The sequence below is a fragment of the Mesoplodon mirus genome (assembly GCF_964341445.2).
Source record: "Mesoplodon mirus genome assembly, chromosome: 14".
Classification (NCBI taxonomy): Eukaryota; Metazoa; Chordata; class Mammalia; order Artiodactyla; family Ziphiidae; genus Mesoplodon; species Mesoplodon mirus.
Window position 1 is genome coordinate 45472970 of NC_138990.1, and position 12985 is coordinate 45485954.

General features: G+C 55.2%; 1 protein-coding gene across 1 annotated transcript in view; it reads left to right on the forward strand.

Moving 5' to 3' along the window:
• Positions 1–721: 721 nt before the first annotated feature.
• Positions 722–12985, forward strand: part of KCNK3 (potassium two pore domain channel subfamily K member 3) — a gene marked incomplete at its 5' end in the record, with an annotated part of 38661 nt that continues 26397 nt past the window's right edge. The window contains one exon of the mRNA XM_082642319.1: positions 722–1004. Within this exon, the coding sequence (XP_082498445.1) occupies positions 722–1004 (283 nt within the window). The remainder of the gene's footprint in view (positions 1005–12985) is intronic.

Consider the following 12985-nt stretch of genomic DNA (forward strand, 5'->3'; position numbering starts at 1 on the left):
TGGCCTAGAGGCTTGATTGGCCCAGTTCCTTTCCCCTTCCTTGCTTTTCTTTTTCTGTGTCGTCGGTTTATCTCCAGCTATCCAGGTCTCTGTGTCTCTCGCCTGCGGCTCTTTCTGTTTCCATCTTTCGCTCTGTGCCTCTCTCGCTCTGTATTTTTCTGCCTGCCTCTTCTTTTTTCTGTGTCTATGAGTCTACCTCTGGTTTTATCTCCTTGCCTGTCACACCCCCTTCTGACTCTTCTTCTCTCTCTCTTCCTCTGTAGTTATATGCGTTTCTCTGCCTACTTATCTTTGTCTGGGTCTCTCCCTCTCTCTCGCTCTCTGTCCTGCCCGGTCTCTCCGCTGCTCTCCCGTCGCTCCCCCTCCCCTCCCCCTCCGGCAGCCCCCCCTCCTCCCTCCCTCGGCGCGTCTCCCCAGTCCTTATTTGGCTGGGCGGGAGGGCTGGCGGGAGGAGGCGGCCTGCGGGCGGGGGGCGGGGGGCGGGAGCGGGGCCGGGCGGAGGAGGGCGGTGGGTGGTGCTGAAGGGACAGCTCCGCGGCGGCGGCGGCGGCGGCGGCGGCGGCGTTGGCGGCTGCGGCCCCGGGGCGCGGAGTGGGTGCCCGGCGCGGGGAGCAGCGAGCGCAGCCATGCCCCAGGCCGCCTCCGGGGCAGCAGCAGCGGCGGCCGGGGCCGGGGCGCGGGCCGGGGGCGCCGGGGGGCCGGCGGCGGCCCGGGCGGGACGATGAAGCGGCAGAACGTGCGCACGCTGGCGCTCATCGTGTGCACATTCACCTACCTGCTGGTGGGCGCCGCGGTCTTCGACGCGCTCGAGTCGGAGCCAGAGATGATCGAGCGGCAGCGGCTGGAGCTGCGGCAGCAGGAGCTGCGGGCGCGCTACAACCTCAGCCAGGGCGGCTACGAGGAGCTCGAGCGCGTCGTGCTGCGCCTCAAGCCGCACAAGGCCGGCGTGCAGTGGCGCTTCGCCGGCTCCTTCTACTTCGCCATCACCGTCATCACCACCATCGGTAACTACTCGCCGGGCGGGGGGCGGGGACCCGGGGGCCGGGCGCCGGGTTCTGGGGTAGTCCGGAAACGGCTGGGGCTGGGGGGTTCACCCGGAGAGGGTCTAGGCGCCGAACCCCGCGCTCCCAGAAACCCGAGTTCAGCCTGACGTGTCTGCTCCGTAGGGACAGGGCTCGGGGGAGGCGTCGAATCCTGGCTCCGGACTTGACTCTCCAGCAGGGCCAGCCCTAACTTGTCCCTGCCAGCCTGCGAGAGGGCCCCAGGGGACTCTTGAAGTGTGTGAGAGGGGCAGGAGCGACGGGCGGCGGCTGGGGAGGAGGGGTGTGGCCGCGCCAGGCCCTGGAGCAGGGCGCCGAGTATAAGTGGTAGGGAACGCTCGACTCCTCCGTGTCCTTGCAGATCGGCTCCCGGACCCCAGCGTGTCTACACCGACTGGGGCTTCAGGGAGACGTGTGGATGCAGGTACTTGGCACACTCTGAGGCACACGGGACCGCTCTGGGTGCCTGGAACACTCCGTAACTGTGGCTAGGAGTACTTCTTGGGTGTGTGTGTGTGTGTGTGTGTGTGTGTGTGTGCGTGTCTGCGTGCACGTGTGTGCCCAGCGCCAGGAGTTTAGGCTCTGCCAGCCAGTGCCTTTAATTTTCTTAGGGCAGCAGAGCTGGTGCTGGAAGCCAGATCCAGCCCTGTCTGCCTTCTTTACTGCTGTCCCAGGAAAACAGTCACCCCCCAGGAATGGCCCCAGTTCTCTTCTTCCAGCCAGGGCAGACCTCAGTGTAGGAGGCCATACACACCCAGACTCTCTCACAGTATAGGCACAGGTGCACACACAGGTACCCACGCAAGCTCACACAGGACATACACAGGCACACACACAAAGCGCACAAGTGGGTATCCAAGAAAGAATCTCCAGTGAGGCCCTTGGTGTGCTATTCAGGTGTTCAAACAGGACTAAACACCTTACCCACTCCCAAGACTATAATTCCAGCCCAGCTCCGTTACTTGTCCCATTGTATGACACTGGTCAAGTCCCTTCCCCTGCCCGAGTCTCAAGTTCACCTCCAGACAATGAGGGTTTGGCTGAAATGATCTCCAGGGCTCCTCCGGGTCCTGATGTGCTCCCAGCCCACCTTCCCCCAGAGCTCACTAGGATGCCTCCAGAAGCTGTTTCCTCCATCTTTCCCATTCCTTCTCCTCTCCCTGGTCCTCCTCCTAGCCTTGGCTGAGCTCCCACGGGCTCATTGCCATTTGGCATAGCCCATGACAAGATGGCAGTGTTTTCCTGGGAGTCAACAGGAGCCGAGAGGGGTAAAAGGCAGTACTGGACGCCGTCCCTGCAGTTTGTCCACTGCAGGATTGTCCCGAGATTCCGCTGCTCTCTGGAGACCACAGGCAGCTATGCTATGTGGTTTCTGGAAGATGATGAAAAGGACCCCAGGAGTGGATGTGGCCCAAGTGGGGGCACCTCTGGGTCCTGCTGATGCTGTGAGTTTAGTGCAGGATGGTCAGACTCAGGTCTGCCCAAAGAGGAGCCTGCTTTCCTGGGAAGGACCAGACTGGGTTTTGTCCGGCGTCTCCTCCCCTCTCCCACCTCCCTGCCACCTGCCAGGGTTTCAGGAGCCCTGCAGATCCTTAGACCTTCCCTCCCTCTCTCCCCACACATCTCGCCCTTGGTGTGTGCCCCCATCTTTCTCAGTACCCTGGTCCCCAGCTCCACAGTAACCACCCAACTGACCTCCTTGCCTCCAGCCTCATTCCCCTTTAGGGCAAGCTCCCGCGGATAAGGCTGCCAGAAAGAATCTCCCCAAAGCACAGCTCTGACCATACCAATACCCTTCTCAGAAGCCCTCAATGCCCCCCTGCTGCCCATGTAATCCATAAATCCATGCTCCTCATCCCAAATTTTCAGGACCTCATACCTGGCTGCAATCTCTATGTCCAACTTAATTTCTCACTTCTTCCTGACATGATCTCTCCACTGCAGCCCAACTGTCCCTTGAGAACACCTGAAGTGTGCGTATCTGGCATGCCTTTTTCTCTGTCTTCTATTTATCTTGTCCAAGCTAACCTTTCAGGTCTGGTTCAAATCCCATCTCCTCCTTGAAGTCTGCCAGACCATCCCAGGCCACTGGCTGTGGATGCCTGCAGGACTTGCTGTCAAGACCAGCTGAGTGACACAGTGTAGGCTGTTTTGCACAGCTATTTACATTTCAGGGGGTGTATTTTGTCTCTTTAACCACAGGGGGTGTAATTAACCTCCGTGGGGGCAGGGCCCTGTGGTTCCCATCTCTGTGCTCCCAGTGCCGGCACAGTACCCAGCAATACACAGGAACACTCAGAGAATGCTACTGATGGGTTTAAGGTGTGCAGAAGTGAGACGGCATCATCCTTCCCCTCCATCCCTGCCGTTTCCCAAAGTGCTTGTAGTCCTCACCAAGAGGGATGCTAAAAGCTGGGGGTAGAGGCAGACAGAGTGTGGTTCTGATGATTTTTTTTATTTATAAGGAGCTTGGCAAGAGGAAAGAGAGCATCAAAGAACCACCCTAGCTCTGTGGGGGCCCTAGACGGGCACTGCCCACTCTGCCCCACCCAACCATCACTGACTTTTTGTCACCTCTCACCCTGGCTATGACACCTGGCTGGGAGCTGTCCATATGGGCTCAGATCTAAGAAACACCTCTCTGGGCTGTGATCAGATGGTTGGAAAGGGCCCTATATTAGACTGATCTTGACCCAAAACCCAAAGGCAGCAGTCTGTGTCCACCTGACCCCTTTGGGGACCCAAATGGGTCTCCTGAGAGACTGGGAGTCCCTTTGGGATAGAATAATGACAAAATTTCCTGTTCATTCAGTGCCTTAGTGATCACAATGCACTTTCATCTCATTTCTTGAGTCTCAGCCTTCATCGCTCGGGGAAGTTGCCAGGGCAGGTACTGTTAGCTCCCTTGCACAGATGAAGGCATGGAGGCTCAGGAAGGGGAAGGGACTCCCTCAGAGTCATGCAGCTGGTGAGCAGTGGAGCTAGAGTAAGAAGCAGGGACTTCTGACTCTAAGCCCAGTGTTCCTTCCCCTGCTGGTTTCTTGGCTGCTTCCTCTGCCTCCATATGCTGTGAAGCCCAAAGCCAGCCAGGATTGGCATGGCCAAGACGTGCTCAATCATGCCAGCTTGCAGGGCACTCATGGGCAGCCCTGATTGGTTGAGGGTCAGCAGGGTCTGAGTTAGTCATTCACCTGGTAAGTCACAGTCTCCGCTAACTGCGAGGATTCCTCCAGCTCCCTTGTCCCTAGTCTTCCAGACAGGAAACCCTTCCTTTGTCGGGCCCTAAGTTCATCAAATGCAAAGGGAAACTCTTTTTTGGGAAGGCTTAACCTCTCTAGCTGTTGAGTCATTAGGCTCCTCCGGGGCCCCAGCCACATCTATTCATAGCCTGGAGGCTGTCAGAGCAGGAAAGGGCCTTGAGATCAGCTGGTGCCCCCCCCTCCTCTTACCGAGAAGGAACCAAAGAGGTGATGGGAATAGGATAGTCAAACCTGACTCGCAGGCCCCCGCTCCTTCCACTTGTGCCGACTGCTTCTTTATTTATTACTATTATTGACAGCAGGAACGGCAACAATACTAATAGCAACCACCATTTATTAACTACTCTTTGGCAGGCTGTGTACAAGACACTTCATTTATATTCCCATTCAGTTCTCTCCCCAGCCCTTCAAGATGGGCATTATTATCCCCATTTTTCAGCGGTGGAACCTAAGGCTCTGAGTGTAAGTGACTCACCATGGCCTTGTGACTTGAAAGTATAGATTCAGTGGAGCCTCTCTGAGTCCCATGCCCTGTATTTTTTACCAATTCTTTCTCTCCTTCAAGAACCCAGCCCAGACCCTTGTACTTTGGGGACGCCAAGTAGCCAAGGCTTGTCTCTTCCTCTGGCAAAACCCTCCCCAGAAAGAGAGGGCCTCTGGCTCCAGCACGCTACAGCCAGCCTCTGCTCCCCTGCACCCTGGCCCCTGACCAACCCAGACCACGTGCCACAGCTGTGCCCAGCACCAGGCCCTCCCGGAGACTGCCATGGGCTCACAGGTGCCCGTTCTCCCACCGCAGGTCCCTGGATTCCTTGTGGCTCTAAGGCAACAAGAGGCCAGGTGATTGATTAAGCTGATGGAGCTGGGACAGAAAACCTTCTGTTCTGCTTTCTCCCCAGCTTCCAGCAGAGCACAGGCTCCCATCGCCCACCACATGGCCTGGGAATCCTTAGGTTGTGAATTCAAGCAGGTAGTTCATGGGGGAACTTGTATTTCTTACATCTTTCTAAGAAGGAGGAAAGTACAGAAGTGGCCTGCCACCCGCCCAAATCCCAGAGTCCTCAAATAAAAAGTGAAAGGGGACAGTAGCAGCCATCCAAACATCCAGAGAGGTGAGTGACTTGCCCAAATTCACACAGCAAGTCGCAGGTACAACCCTTTGGGTGCCTAGACTAAAGATCTCTCCATCACCCCAGCCTGCTTTCCTCACGACCCCCACTTTGCTCTTAGCACCAGGGCCTCTGTCCGCTTATCCCTCGGCTGTTCCCAGTACTCTCTTGAGTTCCCGGGGGATGGAGAGGCAGTCCAGCCTGAAACGGTCCCACTGTCCCCTCTCAGTCAGTATTTCCTTCCTCGCTGCCCACAGACCACCCCCTCTGCTTCAACTGTACAGCCTTTCCTGAGGGTGGCGTATGAACACGGGTGCTGGCTTAGAAGCCCGAGTGCCTGGCTTCATCACTCAACCCCCCTCTCCACTCGCCACCTCCACCGCCTGCTCCTAGTTGTGTCACTTTGGACAAGTTACTGAGTCTCTCTGAACTTGCTTTGTCATTTACTATATGGGAGAATAATATCTGCCTCCTAGGATTAAATGGGATAATGTAAAAGAAGTGCCTGGTACAGAGTATGTACTTAATAAACAGTATCTACAATTTTAAGTGTTATTATTTCTCATGTATTGTCACTTTCCCTACAGAAGGGAACTGCTCTGTTTCCCAAGGATTACTATGACCACAGCACCTCTGCTCCTTCCTAACAGGTGGGGACAGTGGGATTGGGGACCAGAGGCTGCCACACCCTTCCCTTTATCCTCCTAATCTCACTCCCCCATCCCAGGCTTCCCAGATCCTCACTCATGCCTAGAGTCTGCCTGACATCCAAGCTCAGGGGCAATGCTCCCTCCTCTGAGCAGGCAGACCCTCAGCAGACCAATCAGGGAGAGTGAGGTGCACAGTGGTAGGAGAACCCATCCTGGATCGGAGCAAGAAGGCAAAAGTTCCAGTTCCACTTAGCTTAGCTGCTGGTCCTCTATGACCACCAATTTCTTCATCCACAAAGTGGACGTATTTGATCAGAGGTCCTTCTGGCTGCCATGCCTCCTGCCTGCACGTCCAGTTCCCACACGTCATGATTGGGGGCTAGAGACATGGAGGGAGTGGGGGCCAGAATAGGACAGAAATAGAAGACACATGCCTGGCCACAGTGGGGACAGGACAAACACAATAAGTATTTTCAAAGAAAACATAAACAAGCGCAGATGAATGTGGTGCAAATCACCACTATAAACAGCTTTCAGCTGGCAGCACAAACGGTAAATCTGTGAGTTGATTTTGTAATAAAAAAAATGTAAAAACGATTTCCCTGCCGTCAGCCAGCAGCAAGGGAAGAGACCCAGCTCTGACTGAGATCATGATGAGTTTAGGCAAACCTCAGCAGAGACCCAGGATGGGCACTCACTCCCTCCCACCCCACCCCTGCCTTGGATGCAGGGAACTGACGTGTCTATAACACGTCAGGCTCTGTCCGAGGCACTTCTCACCGCCTGCATTCCCACAACTACCCTGGGAGGGCAGGCATTATCATCCTGTTATGGTCAAGGAAAGGAAAGCTCAGAGAGGTTCAGACATTGGCCCAGGACCCTACAAATGTAAAATGACAGTAACAGGGCTTACACCCAGGGCTGTAGGAAGTATCTTTTCATGGAGTCATGCAGCCCCCTGCTCCCCACGGAGGCTCTGCTGTCCCTCTCATATGAATGTCACAAACAATGGAGGTATCAGGGTCATGCAGGGCACTCAGCTGTGACCTCAGCTTCAGGCTATCACATCCTCAGAACTATAGGTAGAGCATTTAGCCCAAAGAGAAATCAGTTAGCTCCACCTCTCTCATTTTAGAGTGTGGAAACTAAAATTCTGATTGGAGAAGAAGGGAACCCTGTTTACTGATGCCTCCTCCCGTGTTGTTCACCACCCCACCCCCAGGCTCATAGAGAAGAAAGCAGACTGCCAGCCGGCCTGTCCTGCTTGCCTGGGGCCCCCTCCTGACCCCTCTGTTAGGCTCTGGTCCTCAGCACGTGACCAATGCCTGTCGTGAAGCAGTCACCGGCCCAGCTGATGCGGCCACCTCCCAGTCTGTCCACACTTCCCCGTTGTCCAGAAACTGCCCATGCTCAGGCAGCTCCCAGGTGGCTCCCGGAGACCTGCCCCTCACCTGGAGCCACCCCGAGCCCCCACTGCTGCAGTCACGCCTTCACTTTCCCATTTCCGGAGCTGGCTTCAGCTACTACCTGGAGACGACAGCTTTGGTCCTCCTGGTTCTATGGCCCCCTGGGATCCCCGCCACGCCGGGGCCGACTTCCCACGCTCCCCCTTCACCAAAGCCAGCTCCTTACCACCCTGCTTCCCACTCCCGCCTCTTCCAGGGACACACAGGGACGCCTTTGTGAAGAGAGTGTATGGATGCAGGGAATATAAGGCAGGAGCCTGGCCTGGGAGCTAGAAACTGGGTTCTTTCTCTCCCCTTAGACAAATCATTCTCTCTCTCTGCTTTCCGCCTACTCATGAGAGGCACAGGCACTACCCTGGTGGGCTTCAGTCTCCCCATTTGTACAAAGGAGGTGCTCCCCAGGGGGAACTAGAGAAGGCTAGCTCAGCAATACGGAATTCTCTACATTAGTACTTCTCCGATGGTCATCTCTGACGATTTGGTTGATCTTGTTTAAATGCGGATTCTGAACCAGTAGGTCTGGGATGGGGCCTGAGAGTCTATAATTCTCACAAGGCCCCCAAGGGACACTAATGCTGCTGATCTGCGGTTTACACTTTGAGTAGCAAGGATCTAAATAACCTGGAGACCTGACTTCTGAGAACAGACATGAGGTGGGGACTGTGGTTTTAAGAACAAGATTGTGTAGAGCTGGAAAGGTCCTTAGGAATCTGGTCATGGAGTGTCAGAGCCAATGGCCTCAGAGCTGGTGGACCCTCCTCTGAGGCTGGGGCAGGGCTTTGGTTTGCCCCAGAGGAAGTAGATGCAGAGGTAACCTGTACCAGTCAGGGTTCAATCAGAGAAACACAACCAGCTGGAAATATAGATAGATAGATAGATAGATAGATAGATAGATAGACTTATGTGTCTTGACTTATGTGATGGTAGTTGCTGGCTAGGTGAGTGAAATCTATACAGCAGGACATCGGGAAGGACAGGCTGGAACTCTCTCCAGCTTGGGCTGAAGCTGCTGTTCACAGGCAGAGTTTCTTCTTCTTCAGGGAAGCCTTGGCTCACCTCTTAAGGTCTTTCAACTGATTGATTCAGGTCCACCAAGTGATCTAGGATAATCTCCCTTACTTGAAGTCAACTGATTACGGACTTTAATCACATCTACAAAATGCCTTCATAGCAACCCCTGGATCAGTGCTCAATTGAATAACTCAGAGCTTTAGCCTAGCCAAGTTGACACATCAAAAAGATCATCACGCTACCCATATATCACACTGGGGACCGCAATAAGTGACTTTTAAGGTTCTTACCAACCCTGAGATACTTAGATTCTTGATCTTCAAAGAGGCAGCCTGGAGACTTAGAGTACCCTAAGTGGGACTCATCAGTGTCCTGGGGACCCCCAGACCCTCTGGGTCACCTTCCAAATAGTACTGACTTTAACCTTCATTTCAGGTTTACCAAACTTCATTTTTAGTTTACTAAAAAAATCATTGAGGTCTTCTGAGTGCCAGACACTATACCAGGCACCAAGAGAATAGAAAACTAAGATCCAGATCCTTCCCCAAGGAGCCCCCAGTCCAGTGGAATCCTGAAACCACAAGTTGAATGGTATATATGCTAAATCCTAGTGGAGTAACTCAGAATAAGGATCTGAGAAGGCTTCCTGGAGCAGGTAGTACCTGAGGAAGGCGTAAATGAAGAATGAGAACTCTAGTAAGTGAGGATTGGCAGTGAGGGCTTTCCGGGGTAAGGGAGCAGCATGAGTTAGGCTGGGGCCATAAGTCTGCCCAAGGAAAGGTGGGGGAGCCAACCTTGGAGGGGGCTGAGTGCTAGACTCTGGCAGGTGGACTTGATTTGACAAGAACTGGAGGAGGGAAGTGATAGACTCCAACCTGTGTTCTCCTGCCTGGATCCTGACCAGGGATCAGGATGGAATGCCCCTATGACCCCAACTGAACCACCAGCTGCCTCCATCATGCCAGTTGAACCAGTGGGTCACCCCAGTTGAACTAGTGGGTGCCTCATGACCCCAGTTGAACCAGAGGGTAATGGCAACCTGAATCCTGATTATCTCACTTCAGCCCCACCCTGGTCACCCAGCAGACCTCAGCCAGCCCCCAGGAAGTGCTTTCACTTCCTCCCCTCTCCATGATTCCTTTTCTGGACCAAAGATCCACTCTGGAGCCTAGACCAAACCCAGGCTTATGGATGGTGTTCAGGAGGCCCTCCTGGGACAGCACTGAGCTGAAGGAGATGATACTGTCCCCCACTGGTGTGTGGACATTTTCTGCATAGACAACACCAGGCCCCTGCTGCACGGCTTGGCATGGACTCAGTGTCCCTCTTCAGGAATGTGCAGGGCCTCTCCTGACCACAGATCCGATGCAGAAATAACCATCGCAGAAACATCCGGAGAGGCACATTCCAGCCCGCTGGCCACAGGACCATCTGGGAGGCTCTCTCCAGAGACCCAAACTGTCAGGCCGTGGTTGAACAACCCCAAGAGGGTGATGCCAGGCTTCAGACAGGAGGCAGCCCTCTCCCCCAGGACGGTGCTGTCCTCCCACCAGGGCAGGGGAGTTCCCCAGGGCCCTGGGGGCAGGCAGAGCTGGGTGGTTCCAGGCAGGAGCAAGTCTCAGATCGACGCAACAGATCTGTTCTCACCTGGACCTATTCTGTCCAGACCTTAGACCTGACATGAAGCCGTCACACCCCACAGAGCCTGCCTCAGTTTCCATGGTCATGAACCAAGGCTGCCATTCACTGGGAGGTTTCTCTGGGCTGAGCCCGTTACATGTATTACCACTCTATGAAGGCGGCACTATTACAATTCCCATTTTACAGAGGAGGACCCTGAGGCTCCGAGGGGCCAGGGCAGGCCTGCACAGGTGCGCTGCTGGCAATCAGCAGAGCAGGGGTGTGTAAAGCAGGCCCAGCACTCGCTTTATAAAACACTTGGTCACACAGTATCTCTCCTGAACCTCATAACAACCCAGAGGTATAGGTGTCAATGAAGAAACTGGACTTGAGAACATAAGATCGCTTCCCGTGATCCAGAGCCAGTGAATGTGGAAGCAAGAGTCAAGTCCAGACCTTCCAAGCCCAGAATCAAGCTCCCCCCGAGGGGTGCTCTGGCCCCCCGTAGCTGAAGGTGGGTTGGATGGTCTGGACGTTGGGGCATCGTAGAAGTGGGTGTTGGCCTATGGAGGGTGAAGAGGATGGTGCTGGGGGACAGGGGGTGGCAGTCGTCATGGAGTGGCCTTAGTTCCATGCATTTGAACAGGAGGGAAACCTGAGACTAGAAATGAGCATTGAGTGATGGTTCTTAAGAACAGCCAGTGAGTAAGAGAAGGGCCTGGTTGGGGGTGACTTGGCAACTCACCTGCTCCCCGGCGTGCAGGGGGGGAGGGCAGGGAAGATGGCCCCTGCATGCTGAGTCGGACGCTGGTCCCCGTAGCAGTAGTTATTTGGAGCCAGGGCAATGGGTATCCGGGCCTGAGCTAAGCCCAGGAGGCTGTGAGTTTTAAAAACTCCCCTGGTGAGGGGAATCTGCAGCCAGGTTTGGGAAGCACAGGAAAGAAGAGAGCTTATTCAAATCAGCATTCTGTACTTGGGAGGCTGGGCCACTTGCCAGCCAGCAGCTAGCATTTTCCTTCTGGGTTTCCTTGGGACTTGAGAAACAGTCAAGGGGCAGCTGAGGAAGAATCTTTGGAGTTCACAAGCCAAAGCTCCTGGGGTGAGCCAGGTGGCAGAGGGCCCAGGAGTCAGCGGGTGGCCCAAGGAGAAAGGCAGGTCCCACTCTTCCCAGAGGAGAAGGGGACTGAGAGGGTCTCAGTGGGGTCATGGGACAGGAGGTGGCTCCTCCATGGCTTAGCTCTCAAATGACCCCAGGGAAGGGGGTCAGCCCCCTTAGCTGTGTGAGTATCACTCACTTGGGAACAAAGTGGGGGGCTCTAGCCTGGCTGAGCCAGCGTGACCCTTCTTCAGCATGACTTGCATAGTGGATTTTCCACCATGAGGGCTAGACAGAGGAAGACCCTCCGGGGCTACTCTTGGTCCTTGGTCTACCTCCAGGCGGAGCCACAGGAAGAGAAACCTGGACTTAAACTCAGTGGCAGCCCTCCTTCCCTTGGGTGCCCAGCTCAGTGCCCCAGACTCCTAAGCACTTGTCTTCCCTGGGCACCAAAGAGGCCCTGACGTCCCCTATCTTCCCCTTAAGATCGTCAGTGGGCTACGTGTCATTTCTCAGAGCTGTGACTGATGTAGCACAGCTGAGCTAAGGAAAGTGGGGGACACAGACCCTTCTGCTCTTTCTCTGCTCCTACCTGGCTGTGAGACCCACAGCAAGTCACATTCCACCCTGGCCTTGTCTGCAAGGGACTGGGCTGGTGATGTCTGAGCCCCTTACAACTTGGACCATCTCTACTCTAGCTCTGCCAGGACCTAATCCTGGCCTCTGCTTCCAGCGCCTCCTGAGATGCACCCTACCCAGTATTACAATCTTGTCCCCACTTTACCCCATGATGGCTGAGCCCTGGAGGGACTTCCTCTGTGTCCAGTCCCGAGAATAGAGCCTTGTCCAGGACCTCCAAGTCACCCCTTTCTGGAAAGAGTATTTCTGACTATGGCCGCAGCCTTGCTTATCAGCAGAGTGAGTCCACTGCCCCAACCCCTGGGACAGCTGGAATGCGGGAGCCTCCCACCCAGAAAGGGGGGCCCCCTAACAGCTGGCAGCTCCCACAGTAGTCTGTGGATGGGGTGTGGGAGGAGCAGTGGTGCTGAGAGCCTGCTGACCCCCCAGCACTTTCAGGCAGGAGGGTAGTCAGGAGAGAGGCTGCAGACAGTCTTTCTTCCCAGGTTGCCCCTGGACCTGAGCTGGCCCGGGATGAGTGCACTGGTGGCTGTTCCTACAATCCAGGCCCTCGGCTAGCTCAGAGGCTTCCAGGGTCCTGGGAGCTAAGGTCCTGCTCGTGGACCAACCTTCAACGTCCCCCCTAGACCAGTGACCTGCTAGACCTCTGAGCGGCTGGAGTTAGCCGCATGGGTCCTCACAATGGTTTGATATCTCAAAATGTTCTTGGGCCATTACACAATATGTGTGCGTTGCAGAGCATACGATCACCTTCCTCAGCCTTTGGCTGGAATGGGGTCAGTTCAGGGTGCTGACACCAGCATGCTCATGCAGTATAAGGGCTCAGCTTGGCAGTGGACGGCATTACTGCAGTTCTTGGCGTCATTCAGATTCTTTGAGAATCACCAATTCAGCCCAACCCTTCTCTCTTCCAGATGAGGAGACTGAGGCCAGGGCAGAGTGCAGGGGGAGATGGGGCGTGGCCTGCCCCAGCCACCAGCAGTGCGATATCAGAGCCAGTCCTCAAACTCAGGCCTCCTGACTCTTCCCACTCCCCCAGCACCCACACAGTCATTCCTCCATTTTCTTTCTTTTTCTGAGCATCTTCCATGTGT